General features: G+C 36.7%; 1 protein-coding gene across 1 annotated transcript in view; it reads right to left on the reverse strand.

Moving 5' to 3' along the window:
• The window catches only part of LOC150099881 (alpha-2-macroglobulin-like), a 136193-nt gene that overhangs the window by 101703 nt on the left and 7930 nt on the right, over window positions 1–26560 (reverse strand). The window contains exon 2 of the mRNA XM_090403164.1: window positions 24523–24717. Within this exon, the coding sequence (XP_090259290.1) occupies window positions 24523–24717 (195 nt within the window). The remainder of the gene's footprint in view (window positions 1–24522; window positions 24718–26560) is intronic.

The raw sequence follows: 26560 nt of genomic DNA on the forward strand, positions 1-26560 counted from the left end.
ACACCAGTGGTTTCCTTACATCTTGGAGACACATCCCCCATATACCACTTTTCATATCTGTCCCATATTCTCCAATTTATGCAACAATCTGCAATTCTGTATTCTCTCAAAAGCCTTAGCAAAATCCAAAGGTATCAAGTGTATCCATTCCCCTTGTCTAGTTCAATGGTAACATGGTTATAGACTGTCAGCAAGTTGCTAAAACATGACCTTCCCTTAGTAAGCCCATATTGTTCATTGCAAAGAAGAGATTCACTGTCAACCCATTTCTGGATGCGAGCCGTAACCAATTTTTCCAAATTCTTTCCCACCACTTCTGAGATACTAATTAGTCGACAGTTGGATACATCGGTCTTTTCACTGCCCTGGTGCAATGGAATTACCATGCATTCCTTCCATTCCTGCGGAATCTTCTGTTCTGAGACTCTTATTAAACGGCCTCGTCAAAGAAATGGCCGGGAGGAGAAGTCCGACCACAACTCCTCGTGGCCCCCCTGGACCGTTGAAGCTCTTGACCAAATTTCTTAAGGTACGATTTCAATGTGACTAACGTAGCAACGGCATTCAATTTTCCAATGAAGAGTCATAGAAAGATGTAAACCAATGCTACCGCGTCCGGGGCAGCCGAAGCATCTGGGGCTGCAGTCCGGGCCCCTGATGATAAATATGTTACAAGGACTCATATTGACATTTTGCAACTCAATATCAATGGCACGCAAATAAAAATGGATGAACTTAAATACATGCTTTACAAAAACAATATCCATATAGCTTGTCTACAGGAAAAAAAACTGAACAAAATCCTGAACTTCATCATCAAAAGAAAAACACATTTCTTAGGCAGGATAGAGAGGAAAGAGCAGGTGGTGGGCTTGCTATCCTTTTGAAGACCCCAGAAATCAAATTCAAAGAAATCACTCTAAATCAATATTTAAATAATAACAGTTCGACGGAAGCTCAAGCTGTTGAAATACATCTACCAAACCATTCTATTTCAATCATAAACGTCTATCACCCTGATAATACAAATATTAATACAAACATCACTAAAAAGCTAAGTGAATCTCCAATGGATACAACCATTATACTTAGTAACCTAAATGCAAAAGGCCCAACGTGGGGCTTCCCAGATTTAGACCATAAAGGTCAACAATTGGAAGACCTCTTTACTGATTTGGAACTCACAACAATTAATAATGGACAGAGCATCTATCTCTCTAAAACTACGGGAACTGAATCTGCTATTGACATCACAGCTAACATTGCATCAAGTGCATAATGGAAAATTTTGGGAAATGCCATCACTGACCACAGACCAATAATAACAATACTAAACTTCAAGATTGATCAAGAACAGCAAATTAAAAGAACATGGAACTTCATAAAAGCCGACTGGACAAGGTTTACTCAAATCCTGGAGAGCCTTATTCAAGATGAACCTGTCTTTGGAAAACATGACAGAAAATTACAAATCTTTACTTCACACATCAGTAAAACTGCCAAAGCAACAATACCAAGAGGCAAATGGAAAAATACTTGGATACCATACTGGAAAGATCACAATATTGATTCAATGATTACAGAAAGAGACAAATATATCAATGAACAATTCAGAATTAATAAAACTGATGAATACAGAAAAAAATTAATGGACATAACACACAAAATAGTGCAGGAAATTTGGAAGCAAACAAGAGAAATGGGCAGAGCTTTGCAGTAACTTGGATCCAAGAAAAGACAGCCAACACTGGAACATTATTAGAATCCTAGACAACAATATTAAAGAAGAGAACCAACAGAAAACAGACTTCATCAACATAAAACAAACTTCATCATAAATGCTGGGAAACATGCTATTACAGATCAAGAAATTGCAAACACACTGGCAAAAACCTATTCAAATAACTCCAAACTTCAGTATAACAGAGAGGACAAGACCCTCAATAAACTCGCAAGTAAAATACTAAAACAAGCAACAGTATACCAAATTGATAACATCTTCTCCGAAGATTTTACACTAAGTGAACTAAAATCATCAATCGAGAAAACTGCACCTAATAAATCTCCTGGTAATGATCTCATCGTTGGTCATATGATCAAATACCTTGGCAAAATTCCAAATAACAACTTCTGGACATTCTCAATACCTCTTGGCTAACAGGCAATCTTCCAAAAGAATGGACAAAAATCAGTTATTGTACCCATCCTGAAACCTGACAGAAATGCTGAAGAATGTCAAAGTTACAGACCTATCACATTAACTAGCATACTCTGTAAAATTACTGAAAAAATCATGCGCTCCAGGCTCATGCACTGGTTGACAAAAAATAAGAAAATTAGCTACTACCAAACTGCCTATAGAACTCGTCATTCGACAACAGATCAATTATTCCACTTCTGCCAAACAATAATAGACTCATTTCAGGAAAAACCAACAAAAAAGATAACTGCCATATTCCTTGATATGAGTGCTGCTTTCGATTGTGTTTGGATCAAAAAATTAATACAAACAGTACATGATAATGGAATTACAGGAAACGCTTTAATCTGGATTGCTGATTTCATTAGAGGAAGAAAGATCAAAGTCAGGATCAATGCAGCAATGTCAAGAGAGCAGAGAACCTTGGCTGATGTTCCCCAGGGCTCAGTACTCAGTCCCTTGCTATTCCTTTTATACGTTAATAACATTCATCCCTACCTTACAGAAGACACAAAAGTAGCTTGCTACGCAGAGGATACAGCCATCTGGCACACTAGTGCTAAAATCAAAGAATTAGAGGAGATTCTGAACAAATCCATTAGAGAATTAGAAAAATGGTCAGATGAACTTAAACTGAAAATCAACAGAGACAAAACAAAACTAAGCACCTTTAGTACAGACAGGAAAAATAGACATTCCTACAATCCCAAAGTAATGATCAACAACAAGTTAATTGAAAAAGTCACAAATCCAAAATACCTTGGTGTCACGCTTGATCAGGATTACGTTTTGCACAACACATCTGTAACACTTCCAACAGAGCTATAAAAAAATTAAATATACTGAAAAGGCTTTGTGGAACAAATTGGGGTGCAAAGCCAAAAATCCTCAAAACTACTTATACCACACTAATAAGGCCAATAATGGAATATGCAGCACCTATCTGGTCACCTTCGGCCTCATCGGTAAAGAAACAATTAGACAAAATACAAGAAAAGCATCCAAGATTATCATTGGTGCAATCTCATCCACTAACAACATCAGAGTCCAACAGGAATGTGGGCTTGACCTACTGAAGAACAGACGAAAATTTGCTACCATAAAATTCATAAACAATATCAGAAGCTACCAAAGCGATCATATCTCTCTAAAAACTTATGAACATTGGAATCAAAAATGCAGATTTCACAAATTATCAACTTTACAATATGATGACACTATCAACAAGGAAATAGGCCTTGATCAGCTAAATTCCCACATACGCAAAGAACCTCTATTTTTCCAGTCCTTTAACTACAAATACTTCCATAAATCAAAGCCTTACCAAATGCTGTACAAAAAAAGAATCAAAAGAAATGCTCAAAGAAAAAGGCCTAAATACTATCAACCTTCTTTCATCCTCCAAACAAGTTATTTGTTATACCGATGGATCGTCAGACACCAATATGATTAATGGAGGCGCTGGTGTTCTCCTTCTACTCCCGAAAGGTGAAAAACTTTCAATAAAAGTTGGATTGGGAGAATCGCTTCCAATTTTACCAGCGAACTTTAAGCAATAAGTAAAGCACTCGAAGCCTACTTAAAATTGTCATCGCTTCAACAATCTGAGGGAATTATAATTTACAGTGACTCAAGATCAGCTATGGAGGCAATCAAAAATGGAAATACCAAGCTCACACAAGACACCCATAAATTCTTAAATCAACTAAAGTGTTTAGGAAAAAGTTGTATTTTACAATGGATTCCTGCTCATGTAGGCATTGATTATTATGAAGCAGCTGATAAATTAGCAAAAGAAGCCAGAGAACTCAACCAAGAAACTCACATGATAATTCTTGATGATGCTAACGCACTAGCAAAAGCTAAACTAATTCCACTGAAATCAGTGATACAACATCAAATTCCCGAAATCAGTGCTGACAGAAAGACCTCCACCACGATAGCAAGACTGCGAACAGGACATTATAGAGGAATGAAGATCAATACAGATGATACGAGAACATATAGAAACTGCAACAACTGCCCCAATACTGAACTGACACCCACTCACATCTTTACCTGTCCAGCAATTACAGCAGACTTGCAAGAAATAGATCCTAATCCTGAACAACATCTCTGTACAAATAAAATCATCCACATAGCCATAGCAGTTCAAGGAGCACAAGGAAACATCTAAGACTCTTCAAAGGACAAGGCAACAACAACAACAAAGGAATGGCCAGTTCAGCTGAACATTCTTTTAACACTGGTTATGATACCTCATCAGTTTGTGCAACAGCTCCAATGGTTTGCCTCCTCAAACACTTGCGTTTCTTCATCCAGTGAAGAGTTAACAGTGAGCTCAACGTTGCGTACACCAGGTTGATAGCTTTTAACAAAATGGGAACTTATTTGTTGAACGACCACTTCTGCATCTGTACCTCTCACGCTATATGCATTTAGAAGAGTTATTCGTTCCTAGTCATTCTTTCTTTTACTTGCATTACTTCCAGCATATCGATAGAATTCTCGTGGGTTGCCTTTAGCATGCAGAGGTAGTTCCTTTTCATACTCGATTTCTGTACAACAAATATGATTATTCTAGCTTGCTGCTTATCATTTTCATAATGCACATCATGCACAAGAATATAATTTTTACCTTCTTCTTCCGGGAGTTACTGGGAAACCCTCATTGAGAGGGATACAAGAAACATCTTCTCTGTCCAAACATAACCACAAAAACATCCAGAAGCAAAACACTTGCCTCCCCTTTCCATCCTGCACTCACGTCACCAAACAGCTGGTCCTTCCAAGATGCTCGGTGGTTAAAGAGAACATAAGACTCCAAGAACGTCACTAATGAGACACCTCCGGACCCTTCTCAAGCCCTTGGGGGTCATAAATTCTGTCGCTAACCTCTCCCCAAATATATGTTACCATCATCAAAATAACAATGAGTGATAATAAAAAATGAAGTTTTGTACTCACCACATTGGCATCCGGTAGTCTGAGATTTCGCAACAATGAAAGAATCCTCATTCTCACTGAGAAATAAAAAAAGATGAATGACATGAGATGACTTAATTGACAGCCATTTATTATTTAAAATAACCTTATTAAACAGATGAGTGCAGTATAATGAACAACTTAGGATATCTGTATGGTAGCTAATATATATATATATATATATATATATATATATATATATATATATATATATATATATATATATATATATATATATATATATATATATATATACAGGGTGTTCGGGATAAATTTGACAGTTTCGTAAGGAAAAAGAAAATCTTCTTTGTATCTATTAAATTTAATGAATTGACAAAAAAACATTACAGGCAGAGTTAATTACAATACTATCAACAAGATTTACTCAAAATAACCACCATTAGCATCGATCACAGCTTCAATTCTGCTTCGGAACCTCGAACAAGCTGATGCTACAGTCTCCCTGGGAAGGGCCGCAAAAACTGTTTTAATTTTATCCATTAAGTGGGCTTTTGTATTACTGGAAGTGCGATTGGTGTCTTTTTCAACTGCGCCCCATACAAAATAATCCATGGGGTTAAGGTCTGGGGAGTTTGGAGGCCAAACATTTGGACTGGTGAAGTCGTAGAAATTTTCAGACAACCATTTTTGACTTTTCCCAGAGGTGTGGCAAGGGGCCGAATCCTGCTGCCATACATACGGCCTACCATTGGCTACCCTTGTTATCCAGGGCTTGACTACAGTTAGCAACTCCACGAACAAAGCCCGAATTCCAATGCCAGGGTTCTTCAACACCTGTTCCTGCAGATTTGCGAGGAATTCTGCTGTACGAACGCAATCAGATCGTCTGCTAGGGATCTTTCTTCTTGCTACATCCTCGTAGTCACCATTGCAAGTCTCTAGTTCATGCCTGATTGTTTTTACTGTATTCAGGGAGCATTAGGCAGCAGTCGTAATATCCTTATTTTGATGGCTGGCACGAATCATCATGATACAAGTTATTCTCTTCCATGATTCAGGTGGGTTCCAGCTATTCATCCTTTCTGACATCTTGTATATGAATGAAGAAGGGTCCAAACTTTTAAATGAAGAGAAGTGTGTGTTAATACATGTAACTTACGGAAAAATATAATTAATTATAAATATGTCAAATTTATCCCGAACACCCTGTATATATATATATATATGTGTGTGTGTGTGTGTGTGTGTGTGTGTGTGTGTGTGTGTGTGTGTGTGTGTGTGTGTGTGTGTGTGTGTGTGTGTGTGTGTGTGTGTGTGTGTGTGTGTGTGTGTGTGTGTTTTATGAAGAATTAAATGACTAGAACCGGGATTTAAGTAAAAAGGTTTTAATATAAACACACTACTAGTTTCGGCCTGCAACAGCCTTCTTCAGGTGACATTATAAAAGAAAAAACACTAAACATTGAGGGTTAAAAGACTATGAACAACATAGACAGTCTTTATACATAATTAGCATGAAAACGTTGTAGTTGTATTTGAAGCTGTTCTTTCGTTTGTTGCATTGTTGGGAGAGTGCGTGCTTGCTGCATCACGTGAACGCCAGTACATGATTACAGCTGAATGACTATCTGGGAGGTTGTAGCTTAAGTTGTTATTTAGATGAACAGGATTGAAGATGATTTCTCTAGATTCCACCAGTTTTCTCTCTGTTTCGTCACTGCAACGGACGATGTTAGTAGATTTTTTTCAGCAGACTTTGTGACTTTGGTTATCATCATTAGGATTATCCGAGAAAGGGATGACTCGCTCTTCTGGTAAACTAGAGATATCGATATATAGAAAGCCCACACATACCAACAGATATCTGCACAGTCAGTCCCACCATTTCCTTCCTCATAAGTTTCGAATAATTTCCACCTTGGGACATCGAGCCCGTTCTCTTCTTGATGACCCAAATCAACTTCTTACAGAAATAAACCATCTGAAAACTTCTTTCGAAGTTAATGGATATTCCAAGAAAATCATTGACAAAGTCCTTCTTAATCCTCCTAGATATCACTCAGAAGAAACAAATACTGTAGATTCAAAGGCAATATATCTATTCCTTACATAAGTACTGTTTCACATAAATTAGCAAACGTTCTAAGAAAATACAATATCAGAACCTTGTTCACTCCACTTCCAAAGATCCGTTCCTTAATTAGCCACCCAAAACCTTGTCATCATCAACTCAAGCACCCTGGTGTATATAAAATATTATGTGATTGCGATATTCCTTATTTTGGGCAGACAGACAAATCTGTCGAAATGCGTATGGAAGAACACATGAAAGACATTACTTACAAGAGACAGCGAGCGAGTGCATTATCAGGTCATATCCTTTTCTTGGCTAATCCTAATGATGATACCCAAAGTCACAAAGTCTGCTGGGAAAAATCTACTAACATCTTCCGTTGCAGTGACGAAATAGAGAGAAAAATTGTGGAATCTAGAGAAATCATCTTCAATCCTATTCATCTAAATAACAACTTAAGCTACAACCACCCAGATAGTCATTCCACTGTAATCATGTACTGGCGTTCACGTGATGCAGCAAGCACGCACTCTCCCAACAATGCAACAAACGAAACAACAGCTTCAAATACAACTACAACCTTTTCATGCTAATTACGTATAAAGACTGTCTATGTTGTTCATAGTCTTTTAACCCTCAATGTTTAGTGTTTTTTCTTTTATAATGCACCTGAAGAAGGCTGTTGCAGGCCGAAACTAGTAGTGTGTTTATATTAAAACCTTTTTACTTAAATCTCGGTTCTATTCATTTAATTCTTCATAAAACTATGTATGTAAACCGAGTCAATGATCATTCTGTCATATATATATATATTTATAAAAGGAAATTAAATGACTTTATACCGAGAATGACAATTTTATTATTACGATACAACCAGTTTCGTTGAAATACAACTTCTTCAGGTATCATTGGCAAAGAATAAAATACAAAATAATAACACATGAAAAAATACATTAACAAATCTAATATAAAACAAGTACATTTAAAAAGCAATGCGTGCTAGAGTTTCAACTGAAGTTGACTACGTGCGTGAGCTGGTATTAGTGCGCCAGTATTGGACAGTGGCAATCTGCGCATCAGAAATATTATAGCTAAGGCTGTTATTAATATGAGACGAATCAAGCGATATTTCTTTAGATCTTCTTTCCAGTTCATCATAACACACATGGATATTAGATGTTTTTTGCCAGTCAACGATGTGTTGGCGGCCATCATCTGCGTTGAGGGAGAAGAGAACGTGGCTAGAGAGAGCGCTGGCCCTGGTTCTGTTGTAAGAAATGTCTCTTTGGTGTTCTTCCATGCGTAAAAGGATGAATTTAGCAGTTTGGCAGTAATATGGTTTGCCAAAATCAGATAAAATCTTATAGACTCCTGGACTCTGAGTAGGAAGATGTTTCATTTTATGTCTACTTAGTATGGAGCGAAGTTTATCAAACGTAGTGAAGCAAGTTCTAATGTTGAATTTCTGAACCATTTTTGCCAGTTTCTGGGAGAGAGGGCTGATGTATGGTAACAAAATAAAACCTCTTGGTGGAGAAGAATCTTCAAGAGCAGTTGAGTGGTGGACAGAGAGAAATTTATTAATCTTTTTAAGAGAGAATCCATTGTTAACGAAAGACTTTTTAAGAAAATTGAGTTCATATTAAATTCCTGTTTCATCTGTTAATAAAGATCTGTCACAATATCTATATATTGACGATGTATTTCTCATTTGGGAACACGGTATCAACAACCTCAATCATTTTCTGGACCACCTTAACAAGTTTCACCAGAAAATCAACTTCACCTGTGAACTAGAATCCGACGAATGTCTTCCCTTTCTGGACTTAAAACTTACGAGATTGCGCTGAGAACATCAAAATCTCCATTTTTAGAAAACCCACTCACACGGACAGATACCTTCATGCTTCTTCCCATCACTACCCTCCACAAAAGTTTGGTATTATTTCAACCCTGGCACATTGATCCAGATCTTTATTAACAGATGAAACAGAAATTGAATATGAACTCAATTTTCTTAAAAAGTCTTTCGTTAACAATGGATTCTCTCTTAAAAAGATTAATAAATTTCTCTCTTTCCACCACTCAACTGCTCTTGAAGATTCTTCTCCACCAAGTGGTTTTATTTTGTTACCATACATCAGCTCTCTCCCCCCGAAAGTGACAAAAATGCTTCAGAAATTCAACATTAGAACTTGCTTCACTACGTTCCCTAAACTTCGCTCCATACTAAGTAGACCTAAAATGAAACATCTTCCTACTCAGAGTCCAGGAGTCTATAAGATTTTGTGTGATTTTGGCAAACGACATTACGGCCAAACTGCTAAATCCATCCTTTTACGCATGGAAGAACATCAAAGAGACATTTCTTACAACAGAACCCGAGCGAGCGCTCTCTCTAGCCACGTTCTCTTCTCCATCAACGCAGATGATGGCCACCAGCACATCGTTGACTGGCAAAAAACCTCTAATATCCATGTGTGCTATGATGAACTGGAAAGAAGAATCTAAGGAAATATCGCGTGATTCGTCTCATATTAATAACAGCCTTAGCTATAATATTTCTGATGCGCATATTGCCACTGTCCAATACTGGAGCACTAATACCAGCTCACGCACGTAGTCAACTCCAGTTGGAACTTTAAAATGACTTTAAAACGAGAAAATTATTAAATTTTAATGATAATGATACAACTAGTTTCAGCCTTTTACAGCCCTCTTGAGGTATCCACTAAAGGTAGAACACAGTAATAAAAAATTGAAGTTACAAAAAACTGAGAATTACAGGCAAAAAATGCAGTTCATAATTGACACAAAAACGTGTATTTTTCAAGTCATTCTATTTAACATGCTGTTGTTTGTTGCATGCGTGCTTGCAGGTTCTCTTGAGCGCCAGTATTGAACAACTGCAGTATGGCTATCAGGGATGTTATAACTCAAATTGCTGTTCAAATGTTCAGGATTAAGGAGGATTTCCCTGGCTCAACGATTTTCCTTTCAAACTCATCACTACAGCGAAAAATGTTTTCGGATTTATCTTAGCAAACTGAGTGACTCTGTAGATCGTCATGAGGATTGTTTGAGAAACGAACATGACTGGATAGCGCAGATACATGTGATCTTTTATAGGAGATGTCTCTCTTATGCTCCTCAATACGCAGTTCAACAGATTTGTTAGTCTGTCCAAAATAAAGAATATTACAATCGCACCATAACTTGTAAACCCTTCGATATTTCAGCTTATGATGATGGCTTATAAGAGAACGGACTTTAGGGAGTGTAGTGAAAATCGTCCTGATGTTGTATGTTTTATGGACTTTAGCCAATTTATTGGAGACTAAACTAATGTAAGTATTGAGATGCTACCTTTAAAATCAGTAGATTCCCTAGTACGCTGCCTAGGAGGATCCAGAAGAAATTTCTTAATCGTTTTTTTACAATATCCATTTTGTTTAAAGATAAAAGAAAGTTGTTCAATTTCTTCTTTTTGGAGTTCATGTGGTTCATTTAAAAGAGAGCGTGTTCTGTGTCCTAAGGTAGAAATAGTTCCGAGCTTTTGTGGTAGAAAGTGATGAGATTGAGAGTGCAGATATCTGTTAGTATGAGTTGGTTTTCGGTATTTAGAGATTTCAAATCTAAAATACATATTTCGGTGATTACACCACATTTTTTATTATTCAGTTATACAAAATACTGAAATCATAGTTCCCGACAAGTTTCGTAAATCGTAGGATTTACATATTCAGGGGGTAAATAGTATAACTTAAAGTTTAAACAAGAGAATTAATACATACAAATCATAACCGTCTGGCTATTCATAAACTCAAATACCAGAATGCAGATATAAAACGTTATTGACGTTGAACAATACTGGACGATGTCACGTGTTCTTGTTCTCGTTCATACAGTCCGAGCTCAGATTGAGGTAGATTTTTTATTAGAGCTGACCACACTTGATGGAGAATTAAACCGTGATTTTTATTGCATCGGGTTGGGTTTTTCAGCATATTAGCAGCTTCTTTAAATTTTCTTATGTAACTGTTGTTTTCTATGTATGACATCGTCGTTTTTTTGCCAGAGTACATAGTTGTCCAGTGGAAGTTGTGTGGAAAGCGAGACCCGTTTTTTGTACTCTTTTGTATTATACGTCTTTTCGGTGTTCAGCCATGCGTATTTCTCCAGATCTTCCTGTCTGTCCTACGTAGCAAATCCCGCAAGAGCAATGGATTTTGTAGACTCCTTGTTTTTTAAGAGGATGATGAGGTGGTTTTAGTGGATGTAGGAATCTTGAGATTTTTTCAATACGAAGGAAGGCTACTTTTACGTTGTGTTTATTCATTGTTTATTCATGGCTAGCTTATCTGTATCATTTTTGATATAAGGAAGCGAGATTGCGTTTTTGTAATCCTGTTTTATTGTGTTGTTAGTTGAAGGCATGTTAAGGATTCTCCTGATGGTTTTTGTTTCATATCCATTCTGTTGGAGGATTTGTGTTAAGTATTTTAGTTCTTCATTACATCTTATCTTCTGTGCTGGAGATATTGTATGCTCTGTCTCGAAGAATTTTAATTAATAAATTTTTTTTGTGAAGGATGGTGGTGTGAAGCTGCATTTAGAAATCTTTCTGTGTTGGTCGGCTTCCTATATACTGAGAAGGAGAGTTTATTTTCTTCATTAACTTCTAATAGAATATCCAGAAAAAGAAGTTTTCTATTTTCTTCTTGTTCTAAAGTGAATTTTATGGTGTTGTGCAAATTGTTGAGATAATCTTTGAAATTGATAACTTCATCTGTTGTTCCATTGAATATGATGAAAATATCGTCTACATAGCGTAGCCATATTTTTGGTTTTTTATAGTAATTCTTAAGAGCATTGTTTGAAACCTATCAGAGCATCGTGTAAGAATTACATCCAGGATAGGAAGGCAGTTATTTCGTTCTAGTTCGGCAGTGAATTTTATATTAAATGCTGGTTGTTAAGATGATGAAGAAAATCCATGAGAGATGCGTGCCCGTGACTCCATATAATACAAATGTCGTCAACATAACGCCTCCAAAGTTTCGGCTTAAGTGAGAAGGACGATATGGCTTTCGTTTCAAAATCTTCCAGGAAAATGTTTGCTAGAACCGGGTATAAAGGGTTGCCCATTGCTAGGCCTTGGTTCTGTTTGTAAATGGAGTCGCGATATCTGAAGTAGCCAGATTGAATACAATGCTTTATTAAAGCAAACATCTTTTTTAGACAATTTGTCCTTTAGTAATGTTAATACCTCCTCAGTAGGGACGTTAGTAAATAATGAGAAAATGTCAAAACTTGCTATGATATCATTTTCACTGATTGAAATATTTTTGATACGAGAAACGAAGTCTGTGGTGTTTTTGATGAACGATGAAGATTTATTGGAGAAACACTTGAGGTATTCTACAAAATGTTTCGAAAGCTTATGAGTAGGACCATCAATTCCTTCTATAATTGGGCGAAGAGGGTGTTTTCTTTGTGTATCTTCGGAACTCCATAAATGCGTGGAATAAGAGGGTGAAGAGAACGTAAAGAAAGGCGAATATTGTGAGGAAGTTCAAATGTAGCCTTTAATAGATTGTTTGTGCGTTTTGTAGTTCCCTTGTTGGATCATCCTGAAGAAATGAATATGTAATATTGTCTTCCAGCAATTGAAGCATTTATTGTGGTAATCTTCAGAATTGAGGACGAATGTGGCATTGCTTTTATCTGCATGTAAAATAATGATGTTTTTTGTTCTTTTTAAGATTCTTTAAGGCCTGTCTTTCTGCAGGAGAAAGATTATCTCATGGAGGTTCAGCATTATTAGTAATGAAGATGGATTCAATACAGATATCCGCACTATCAATCTCATCACTTTCCACCACAAAAGTTCGGAACTATTTCTACCTTAGGACACAGAGCACGATCTCTTTTAAATGAACCAGATGAGCTCAAAAATGAAATTAATCACCTTTCTCTTATCTTTAAACAAAATGGATATTCTGAAAAAACGGTTAAGAAATTTCTTCTGGATCCTCCTAGGCAGCGTTCTACGGAAACTACTGATTTTAAAGGTAGCATCTCAATACCTTACATTAGTTTAGTCTCCAATAAATTGGCTAAACTACTTAACAAATACAACACCAGGATGTTTTTCACTACACTCCCTAAAGTCCGTTCTCTTATAGACCATCCGAAGCCTATTCATCACAACCTGAAATATCCAGGTGTTTACAAGTTATGATGCGATAACATTCCTAATTTTGGATAGACTAAGAAATCTGTTGAACTGCGTATTGAGGAGCATAAGAGAGATATCTCCTATAAAAGATCACATGCATCTGCGCTACCCAGTCATGTTCGTTTCTAAAACAATCCTCATGATGATCTACAGAGTCATTCAGTTTGCTGGGATAAACCCGAAAACATTTTTCACTCCAGTGATGAGTTTGAAAGGAAAGTCGTGAAGTCCAGGGAAATCCTCCTTTATCCTGATAATTTGAACAGCAATTTGAGTTATAACATCCTCAGGGATGTTAGCCACACTCTAGTTGTTCAGTACTGGCGCTCACGAGAAACTGCAAGCACGCATACAACAAACAATATCACGTTAGATAGAACGACTTGAAAAATACAACGATTTTGTGTCAATTATGTATTGCAATTTTTTCCTGTAATTCTCAGTTTTTTGTAACTCAATTTTTTATTACTGTGTTCTACCTTTAGTGGATACCTGAAGAAGGCTGTAAAAGGCTGAAACTAGTTGTACCATTATCATTAAAAGTTAACATTTTATCTCGGTATAAAGTTATTTAAAATTTATTCTTTAAAATGTGTCATTACAACAGAGTAGAAGATCAAGAATACATATATATGTGTATATATATATGACAGAATGATCATTAATTCGGTTAACATACATATTTTTATGAAGAATTGAATGACAAGAACCGAGATTTATGTAAAAAGGTTTTAATATAAAAACACTACTAGTTTTGGCCTGTAACAGCCTTCTTCAGGTGACATTATAAAAGAAAGAAAAAAAAAACACTAAACATTGAGGGTTAAAAGACTATGAACAACATAGACAGTCTTTATACATAATTAGCATGAAAACATTGTAGTTGTATTTCAAGCTGATCTTTCGTTTTTTGCATTGTTGGGAGAGTGCGTGCTTGCAGCATCACGTGAACGGCAGTACACGATTACAGCTGAATGACTATCTGGCAGGTTGTAGCTTAAGTTGTTATTTAGATGAACAGGATTGAAGATGATTTCTCTAGATTCTGAAGAAGGATGTTACAGGCCGAAACTAGTAGTGTTTTTATATTAAAACCTTTTTACATAAATCTCGGTTCTAGTCATTCAATTCTTCATATATATACATATATAATTTAATATATATATATATATATATATATATATATATAATTTAATAAAAAAACGTGCTTTTCTACTTTTCCCAAACCTAGATTAATTCTAAACCAACCAACTCACAAACATCTTCAGGTGTATATAAAATCATGTGACTCTTGGAAGGCATATTATGGCCAAACTGAGACGTCCATCCACCTTCTTCTCGAAGAACATCAGAGAGACATCGCTTATAGTAGAACCAGAGCATGCGCCCTCTCAAGCCATGCCCAGTTCTCAGTCAACAAAAATAATGAAGGTCGCCAACACGAAACTTATATATATATATATATATATATATATATATATATATATATATCCGCTTTTTGAGAGTTCTTTCAAAACCGCCTCTGCAGCTTTTACACATGCTTTGTTGCTTTCGAAATGGCGGCCTCTTAGTGGTTTCTTGAACTGAGGAAACAGCCAGAAATCGCACGGTGCGAGATCAGGACTGTATGGAGGGTGTGGTAGGATATCTGTGTTGTTCTTCTGCAAAACGTCCACTACACAACCAGCAATATGTGGCTTTGCATTATCGTGGTGCAATAAGAAGTCATTCTTCTGCAATGGACGCTTCCATTGACGTGCTTGATGATAATCCTGCTGTGTTGCTCATTGTCTCTGTGATGAACGTTGAAGGTCTTCCCTCACGTTCAAGATCTTCCACATTTTGCCTTCCTTCCTTAAAAGTTTTATGCCAGCGAAAAACACTTGCCCTCGACATTGCTTCATCGTGGAAAGCTTCGCGTATCATGTTAAAAGTGTCCGATGCCGATTTTTGCAAACGCACACAAAATTTAATCGCATAACGCTGTTCCAAGGACGCTTCCATTTCGACGAGTGGTCGCCCCTCGAAGGCGCGCCGATGAGCACTTGCGTTTAGTCACGTGACACTCTGGCACATCAGCCAGTATACGCCATCTATCAACCTCTTTTGTTAATACAGACAACAACATGTCTTTATTCCACAGAAATTAATATTGTGATGAGTGGTTTCGCCACAATAAAATTATATATATATATCATCAAAACAATTCATCAAATATGTCGTTTCTATTCTTTCCAACCAGTTCATGTCATTTTGCTTCTGGGGTGCTGTAAAACTCGATGTAGCTTAGAATTACCAAAGCGCTTTATATCGATTTTTTCAGAGGTCGAGTCTCATGAGAACTGTTTTAAAACTTCTTTATCACTATGTATTTTTAGCTAAATATTAATGTAATTAACCCTATGGGAATTAATTGTATTTACTGTTTTTCCACTAAAATTTCTAATATCAAAAACAAAGGCATTGCTTTACCATCGGAACTTTGTATAATAGCTATGTATAAGGGTACAAGAAAGTTGTTTGCGATTTAAGTATATGAGAAAGTTGTTTGCGAACTCTGTGCATAAACACCTTCAAAGTTAGTATCAAAGAAATACTAATTTTTTGATTATCTACCGCTAGGTTCAGACAAATTTCCGCTGCCTGGCAAGATAAAAAAAAAAGAAAAGAAGTGCACAAAAAGGAGTGCACCGAGGAGAAGAAACAACTAGTCGGTCTTAACTAAGAGATCAAGGAGGCGTGTTGATTTCTTCTGGGGATTACAACCCTTCAAGCAAGGTCCTGAGAACGGGAAATAAAAAGAGACTGAGCTGAACGTAGTGAGGAGAGGTGAGGTGCAATTACTAAGAAGAGATGAGTTACAGTTACTAAGAGGCGAGGCGCAGTCACTTGGAGAAGAGAGGAGAGGCGTAGGTGGCAGAGAGTCACCGGCAGTCGGATCCAGAGGACCAGACGTTATGGCGAACCCATGCTAGAGGAAAAGTATGGGAATGACGAAAGAACAGCCGATGTAAGTACCCGAGCCAAATGTTGGTCGGATGTCCTTTTTCTGTGGGAAGTCAACAGAAGCTAAGAGCCATAGAGTGATCTTCAAGCTTATATTCTGAAACCTCTTGCCAAAACTTTTCGAGTACCAAAAAATTGCAGTCCAAGGCCCACAAATATTCTGACGGAATGCCCCCTGAAGCAAGGCTCTCCAGACGGAAACCCAAGACCTGAGATGAAAGAAAAAGTATAGAGAGTTTAATGCAGGACCTTTGGAAGAGTGTGTGACAAAGAACCTCTGTAAGTTTGTTCCATCTTTTATTGCACATTCCTTGTAATCTAGGAAATATGTCACAGATGGACTGAAATAAGAAATAGTAATAAGAAATCTCTATAAGAGAGTCCTCTGATTTGTTGTTAATTGGAACATAATTTGTGACATAGCTTGACATAGCTAGCTGACCTTTTTGAGAGTAAATTAGTTTCGGTAATTTGATTTAATGAGCAGAGAAGTAATAGATTAATTAAGTTGTATAGTCATTTAGTATTGAAAAGGGAAAGTTTGTTTCTTTATGCTGAAAGTCTAGAGGATAGGTAGAGAGAGTAACTTTCCTATCATTTAATTAATGTACTTTGTTTTTTTTATATAATGCAAATAAATGTGTTTTAATTATCTATCAATAGAGTGCCGCATGATCTTTTATTTTACAATGCACTGTTCCCAAAAAATCTGACTTGTGAGTAGAAACAACTAAGGCATTAAAAGCGCAGTTACTTAAGAACCACGACAGTTTATGTAAACATTGTTGAAGGAAATTACGCTAGTAAAAGAGAAAGAGAGAAAAATCTACCGGTCGTTTTACTGAGTCTTGCGTCGATATAGGTATACTTGTGGCGCAGTCTCGATAAATAAATTTTCCAGTATTCTTAGGCATCTGACTAGTAAAAATACAAAAGGTGGATAAACATGGTACGCAACAGGTTACGGTTTCTACTAACAAAGAAATACAGTATAATATTACAATAACGCAGTAAGAATTAAAATATAGCAAAAGATATACTGGATATTACAGTGCCTTCTGTAATCAATATGACAAAGCTATTCACTATAATACTGTGATAAAGTTTAATTAATTAAAATTGGAATAAATGTTCTATGCAAATAGTGGTCTATTGATAAAATTGTATGTCAGAATTATATTCTATTGTAAGATGCAGTGTAGAAGGTCTTGTTTCGCCATTAATAAATGGCTAGCTAGGCAGTTAAGCCTAACCGCAATACTAACAGCAAATCGCGATTTAAGTCACTGATAGAACGCGTTTTCAATACGACGTATTTACCGTCATACATCATTGCATTTGAAATAGCAGTAGACATTTTCATGTCGAGTACATGAAACTAGAACAGTCAAGTTGCAGTTCCACCTGATCCACTTTCCAGTTGAAGTTTGTTCGCCATTACTGAACTGCTGTTTGTGATACCGGCTGTTTTGACGTCATGTACGGTCAGAATTTATGGAGGATAGAATGAAGCGATCAGCTGATAGACAGAAAAAAAAGGTAACTAAATGGAGGGAGATCCGTTGTAAAAAAGGAACGGTACAGTAAAGGGAAAATGGAGTGTGGCCAATGTTTCCTTTTAAGAAATAAAAAAATAAATGTAAGAAATTAATGAAAGAATGAATGAATAAATTAATGAATGAAGTGATTTTCTGTGGTTTTCTTATTAAATTTCGTACTGTTGGAAACCAAAGTTTCAACAGTGGAGATACTTTTGCCTTTGTGTTAAAGACGCTCTAAAAAAGCTAAGAAACGGGAGAATATAAACACAGAATTTGGGAACTAAAAGAATATAAGAAAAAAATTAAATTTCGTTACATCAAAAAATTAATTAACTAAATTTAATGTAGGTTGGGAGGAAAGGCGAACCAGTTAATCGGTCACTTTCTTTAACTTATCGTGGGTTCCATCCCAGGCGGGAGGATATCGGATTTTTAATGAGACCATCAAACCGAGTGCTGTATTAATCCGCGGATAGAAGTGCGTGTCATTTCAGCTGCCTCCTTGAAGTTTATTACGAAACAGTTAGGTTGAATATAAGACACTGCTATTGTGTCTTATATTCAAGTCCTGATTTGCCTTTTACGCAACCAACCATTAGCGTATCGTCGTAATTATAATACGTTATGAGTTGAAAATTGGATTTATGCAGCTACTGAGAGAAAACAAGCAAAGAGAGGAGATTGGATCTGAATTAAATGGATAAAAAGCAGCATTAATCACTACAAAGTGTAAAAAATGCAGATTAAATATAAAATGAAATATGATTAACGAATTGTTGAGCAATAAAAATTTAGGCAAGAAACGTGACCGGCGTAGAGAAGCAAAATCAGATTAGTAAAGAAAATTAGCCAAAGGGGCCAAAAGAAATCCCGAAATGTTCTTTAGAAATGTGGCGAGTAAAACAGAAGATTATGTAAAGATGCTTTGAACGATTTCTGATGATAAGGAGATGATCGAAACGGTTGAACAGCTGAGTGATCATTTGCAAGTAAGAATTGCACAGGTGGAAGCATTGCAGTGACGTGGACTGATGTAAGGAGAGACTTAAGTGGACTGAACTGGAGGGGATTACGAAACATCAGAGTGAACACTGCCCTGACAGTGGACGAAATATCTGCCCGTTTTTTTGAAAGAGAAAGAGAAAAAGAAATAGGATTGCTGATGAGAAGGCCAATTAATTTAGTTTAATGCACGGGGAAAGATATAGGAAAGAGGAAAGAATTCACAATAATATTATGGAAAGGACGCTAGAAGAAATAGGTAGCAAATCACCTCGGCAGTGGTGGAAAAGGAACTCAACACGTCGGTTATGGATGAACAGGAAACTATCCTGGGGTGAAAAGGCTGGCGTTACAATTTATGCACAATTTTATTTAAAGTTTTATTGCACGATAAAAATGCACTTCTACACCTTTTCTGTTTGAAAATACAGCCGAACAACTGAAGCCATGAGGCCAGTGATCAGTAAGTGACGTTCTTCTAGCTAAGTTGACTTAAAGTTTTTCCTGAGGAAAAACTTTCACTTCCGTATGAGATCGGATAACTCGCATACGTCACTGTGTACTATACGGTAATCTCTTATGGCTAACTGAGAGATATCAAAGCATCGTGGATAAGGAAGATAAACCGTGATATGCCACAGTTGTAATTTGTTATTTAAATTATAAATTCTACTGGAACTATCCAATTATTTCTTGACGATGCAAAACTGAAGAGAAAAATAGCAAATAAAAGTAACGTAGAGAGCCTGCATTATTATTTGAATTGTAGAATTTTACCTTTTCCAGTTCAACGTGGCAAGTGTAAAGTTATGCGCCTTAGACTGAAAGATGTGTGTCATGTTGAGGAAGCTGCACTGCTAAAAATTGACAATCGAGGAACTAATGTAGAAGTTGGATTTCAGAAGATATATTGCAGAAGTTGACAGAGCAATACATCAAATCACTTCGATGTAGAAAAACTTACTGACGAGTAGGAAAATTGAATTAATTATTCGTCTTACTAATAGATGGATATGGCCACACTTTGAATTCAAAGCGCAAATTTGGTCGCCTAAGAATGCATCTAATTCATATAAGGATATATTGAAAATGTAGGGTTAAAAAAGTTGGCTGTTGGAAGATGAAAGAAAAGAGATGTGAAAGAACAGGTGAGTTACGTTTCGAAATCAGTTCTATAGAAATTATTTACTATACGATAAGAGGAGAAAGAACAAGGAGTCACCGGGAATTCGAGCCAAACTGAAGCTTGAAGAGTGGTGAAATATGCGATTGGATTGTGAAGATGTTTGTCAGCACATTCGCTGTGAAAGTGAAGGATACATTGTTTCCTGGGATGAGAAAAGATTGGCAATGACAGCGGCCATAAAGAGTTTGAAATTAGATAGACAGGAGTGTGGGGGGTAGCGTATTTGGAACAATCCAGTTTGCAAAATAGAGGCCAGTAGGATAAAGTATGCAATAAGCTGTTGCTATATGCTTCGGATTAAAATAGATGATGCGAAAAGATACTTCAACTAATTAGCACAATGAATGCAGGTCGAAAACGTATAATGGGGTACTTCATCTACAGCAATATTAACTGGAAGGAGGAGAGATCAAATGGGGGAAGGAAATTGAATTTAATCAACAACTAATAAAACAGCATATGATGGAGGAGACTCGAAATTTGAGCGTGTTATATCTGATCACAGACCAAAAGCTCTGTCCATAACCAAGGTGGCCTTATTGCCTCCGAGTGGGAAGAGAGTGATCAAGACGACTTGGGAGGTTACAAAACGTGAAAGTTTCAGTTGAGAGAGAGAGAGAGAGAGAGAGAGAGATGTGGAATCACAAGCTTAGGATACAACTTGAAACAGTGCGATGGCATAACCGTCTGCAAGGGAAAGATGTTAGCAGTGAGTGGGAACAAATCGAGGGGTATCTAAAGGAAGCAATGTCAGACTCTATATCCAAGGTGGATACGTCGGTTCGATTTAAGTGGATGAGCAGCATCCATAAGGAAGAGAGGTACATAAGGAAAAGCGGGATCAGTCAGCTGACAATCGAGACATGACTCAGGCATGAAACGTGATCAGCAAGGGGATGAAAGCAAAATCATATTGCGAGAAGAAATTAGCCAAATAGATCAAAGGAAATCTCAAAGGCGTCTTCCGCAATGCGGCAAGAGTAAAAGGAATAATGACTACGCATGGATAACTTTAACGAGTGCGGGTTGCAAGCGCGATGGCAAAAGCAGAAAAATAGTTTAGTTAGATAACTAAGTTATTTTTGCTCTTTATAAGGTTACCTGGGTTACTTGTGGATGGATGGATGGGAGAGGATGAAGAGGCGAGTGACTAAAATGATGTGTAGTCTGTTTTTGCTGTGAACAACGATGGATTGGGGAGTGGAAGTGACAAAAGTTGGTTAATAGGAAAGAAAGAAGAAATATCTAGAAAGATTTGTTTTTGAAATGTTTCTATACGACTGATATAGAGAAAATATTTCAGCACTTGGCTGGAGGAGGTAGAGAAACAAGGGCTTATACAAGAAAACTGAGTTTAGTCAGCATGGATATGAGGAATAGATGTTTCGCTTGGAAAGTGCTCACTAGAATTGGTGTATAAGTTCAAGAGAAGTACAGCACATAGTGAGGGAACAGATTGGATCTCCTTCGATCAGTGTTCGGATCCCATGGTACCATTGCAATATTAATAACAGGTTATAGGTACGAGTACTCTCATAACTCTCATTAAATGCGCTTCTCATCTGTGTTTTCGCATATATGCGGTTTTATTTCGAAACGGAAAAACTGTTGCTGATTCCTATCCAGCGCTGCGGAAACTTCAGCGCACTTCGTCTTGTTTTATAATTTCGTCCGCCGTACTCAATCAGTCAGTGTCCATTTTGAGTCCCTATCGCCTTATTGGTGTACGTGTTATTGTTTTTATCTGTAATGAACTTCTGAGCCCTGAACAATGAGGCCATCGAGAGAAATGGAGCAATGAAGATCTTATTTGCACGTCAAGGTTTTGTCTCAAACTATTAAGCTGACAGATGTCACGGCTCTCTTCAAAAAATGACTGACGACACGAGGAGCTCTGAGGCGAAAAATGAGACTGAAAACGTCCATTAATGCAAGGATGTCTACAATCAGAAGTTGAAAACAGCAAGTCATGTTTCCGTTGAGAAATTCTTGAAAACGCAGGCTTCAACATGCATGCCAAAGAAGGTGTGGTGACGATGTTTAATCTTGAACCTAAAGAAGTGCTTTAATTGTTACGCGTTTTATTTCGTACTGTCGTACCTTATTATAGATGAAAAACAGGTGCATTTCGATTAAAGTAATCTTGAAAGATCGGAATATCCTCGTTTCGGAACGTAACCTCGATTATCCCAAAGGAGCGATATTCCGATATTTCAAGATTAAGTCTCCTTTTTTACCCGTTTTCGACATACGGGCGATTCTCAAGAACACTATCCCCGCTTATATGATCATCATCATCATATTTTATTCATGAATTTATGAAAGAGGAAAATCATTCTAAGAAGTCGTAAACTGTCTGTATAGACTCGTGTCAATAATAATAATAATAATAATAATAATAATAATAATAATAATAATAATAATAATAATAATAATAATAATAATAATAAGCAGTGCAGTCCTATTCGAACATCTTAGTCGCCATTTTGCAACTTTTGCAATACTTGGTAAATCCGTGTACACTATAAGTGCACACAGAAATGTTTTAACCCACTTTTAAGATATCATTTGTGGATGATTAATACCAGAAATCCTAAAATTGCACACCTCGAAAATAAGAAATCTTAAAATACATACACCGTATTTTTGACTTGAAATATCTCTGTGGCATTAAAATGTGTTTATTAAGCCCATACGATTCTCAAGTGAATTCGCAGCTTTTCTTTTCAATAAATGGAATTAACGTTGTATTATTATTACAGATCTCAGTTTGGCTGATTATAGCAAGTTGCATCCTTTTTCTCATTTGACAAACTACTTGCACTTTAATAATTACTCAACTGCCACTGCTACAACCTTAATTCTGATCTTCAAACCATTTTTCGATGGATTCTGATAACGATGGCAATTTCAGCACAATCGGAACTCGGTCCAGTCTTATTTCTAGCAAAATAAAACTGTTTCTTTTCAGTAGTATTTTTTCCACATCGAAATATCAAAATTTCTTCTGTGATAATTCTTTCTTATATTCCATGTCATAAACTAGTTTAAATATATACTCATATTATTACGAAAGACAGAATAATTCTTTTCATTTCCATTCATTCCGCCTACTTCTATCATTTAGAAAAAGCTTCTGTCTAATGGATTTCCAAACGAACTTCATCCCCCAAATCAAGCAAATTGGCCATTAGAATGCAAGCAATTAACAAACAAAATCCGGTGGCCTCACAGCCTGAGTTGCCTCGGCTGTGTATCCAAATAAATCAAACCATTCAAAGGAAAGCAATCTGCAAGTGTTTAAATCCAACGATTCCTATGCTCCCAGGTGGAGTGCAGAGGATTAAGTAAGTTAACTGCAACGATAACAATCTTCTTACTAACTTCTTGTTGCCCCCCCCCCCCCACGTTTAAGAATCGCAGTTAATGTGGTTCCATATTTGTAGATAACAGGATGTGTTTTCAATTTGATGCATTCTCTTCTTCTCGTTCTTTGGTTCTTTGGTACATCAATCCGAAGTTTGGTAATTATTGCAGCATTCATCCATTCAATTACAACTACAAGGAGCCTCCAGAGCTCAGTCAGTATCGTCAATATACTTTGCTTAGATAGGCTTAGGATCCTCTAAACATGCACGCACGCAAACACACACACATACGAGAATTTTCTTCTCGTATACCAAACAAAACGCCTAAGATATCAAAAGCAATTAACAAACATACAATACTGATCTCATAGCCGTACTTGCTTCGCCAATTTAATTCCAAATAAAAACAAGGTTCAACGTCGACAGCATCATCCTAAAATAATGTGATCGGAAAGAAACTTCGAGATCTTGAATGAGAATCTAATGTGTGAATCAACAGACCATAAGGTTTTAAATCGATATCACAAAAACAAACGCTATAATCGATTATCAGAAAGCTACATGCGTACTAAATAAATCCACGTTGAAGTCAGCATTATGAAGTGATTCTAAATCGTCAAAGTGTCGATTTCTCGGTTCATTCGACAGTTCTTAAGAAGCACCCTTCCGAAGCCACATTAGGTAAAAGAAGCTACCAAAAGCTACCTTGTTGAAATGTTTAGCCTTTTAGTAGACTTTTCACTAAAAATGTCAACATTTACCTCAGTAGTGACGTTTCTCATTTTTCATCATCAACAACACAAATGACAAATTTATTTTAATATTTTGAAAACTATACTGAAAATAATTTATTAGTCAACGGTTGGTTTTTAAAAATGATTTCTATCAAGTGCTGGATTTTTAGACGACATTGAATCCTAGACATACAATGCTACAGATACAATCCCAGAAGATTTACCTGTCTGTCCAGGTTTGTAGAGCGGCTTGTCTGTTTGAATGAAGACGACGATCTTCTTAGACTCTTCTGTGAAACGCACCCTCTCCTTTCCTCTTATGACGTAATGGTCGTCAATACGGAATTCCCCTTCAATCTCGATCCATCCGCTAGATTCTTTAATCTTAGGGACTGGAAGCTCCAACGTATTGCTTCGACCTAAATGTAATGAACGAAATAAAATTAAGAGAATATAAAAAAACACGCAAATGAGCAACAAAATGTATTTTGAAACGAAGGGAGTTTATAGAATCCCCTAAAGGGTAAATGGCAAGACTCTGTCCGAAGATAGATTTCCCTTGAAGAACGTCTGGTTGCTGATTATTCAATGAACAACGAAGTATTGTAATGTTGATAAAATCTGAATCAGAACAGGAATGAATATCAATATATTTAATCATCATGTCACTGGTTCCTCATTTATTCAAATCAAAGTATTCGATTAATTACCCATTAAATACTTAAAATAATATCTTATTTCATTTGTGTCTCTACGCTTTCGGAAGATCTCTTCAGAAAGTGCCGGAAAACATACAAACATCGTCGTCACTCCCCTGTTAATCGTTGAATTAACACAGAAGAATTCAGCGTAGCAACATAATCTACTAAGAAAGTAAAGAAGGAAACTGAACTGCACTCACCTTGCACAGTATAGTTGGACTGGAATAGAACTCCATCACCGTCGGCATTCAGTAGACGCACTGCAACAAGACTTCCTGAGGGAATGTCGATTAACGTTGTCAGCGACACCTTTTGAGTGGTTCCCTTCTCAAGAGCGTACGGGGAAGAGAAGAGGTAGAATCTGAAAGAGGTGCATGATGTTGAAAATGAACACAACTTACAAGGAAAACTCGATTCAGAATAATGTGTCGAATGAAACCATTTAAGAAAGACCATTTTATTTGCTAAGAGTGACTTTTTTATTTGTTTATAAGCAGTTTTCCTCCTCAGATTTTCTAATATCGACGCTCTTTTTCTTAGAATACTGAGCATCTAAGTTCTTGCCTGCATGTAAAAATTACGCTATTCTTTCATTCTTTTCTATCTTGTGGGTCCTCCATTACAGTGCAGGATTTTCATCTCAACTATCATTTTCGATGTCTTCCTTCGAGCGTTGCCATGGTCTTCCCCCCCTAGATCGCTTTCTGTCACTCCTCATCTTGAATGGGTGTCCTTTCCTCACCCACTCTTTGCACATGCCCAAGCCATCTCCTTCTGCAAGCTCCGATTTCATTTGATAAATTTGGAGATTTATAGAGTTCACATAGTTTTTATTATATCTTCTTCTCTACTCACCTGTTTCTTTCTTGCATCTTGGTCCGTTATGTATGCTCCAGCTTTCTGCTCCATGTTAAACAATTTTGGGAGGTAACAAACGAACGGTAAGATCTAATAGCATGCATTCTAGCTTGGATTTCTGTACTAAATTTGATATTTTGACTTAGGAAATTTCCAGCATATTTGCTTGCACTGACTTCATGCTTTTAAGTATTCAGGTTTCTCCTGGTTGATTTGTGATCTTAATTTTTCAGCAGAAATTTTGAATTTTCTGAACATTACTGTAACATCTTCGGCATTTTTTCAACTACGTATCATCCACATAGTGTAATACCACTGCTGAGGTTGTATAAGTTAAGTGGGATGGGCGAAAGAACATCTAATTGTTTCCTGCCTAAATATCGAAAGGTTCAGACCTCACTCCATTAGCCAATACCAGGCTTCGGCTGTCAGTGGTGCAAATTTTGATTAAACGTATAATCTTATGAGATACTTCAAGTCCATCTAAAACTTAACAAAGACCTCTTTTATGAATTCTATCATATGTTTTTCTGAAAACTGTACATTAAATACGGACCTGTTGATTATATTCCCAATTTGTTTTGGTCTTTCTCTTAGGGTAGAAATCAGGTCAACTTCAAACCTGTTTCTTCTGAATTCTGCTTAATATTCGCATACATTTTCTTCCGAATAACATAAGTTATTTTAGTATAACGTTAGACAA

Source organism: Typopeltis vanoorti, chromosome 13 (genome assembly GCF_054136105.1).
Source record: "Typopeltis vanoorti isolate ZY-2024b chromosome 13, IOZ_Tvanoo_1.0, whole genome shotgun sequence".
Taxonomy (NCBI): Eukaryota; Metazoa; Arthropoda; class Arachnida; order Uropygi; family Thelyphonidae; genus Typopeltis; species Typopeltis vanoorti.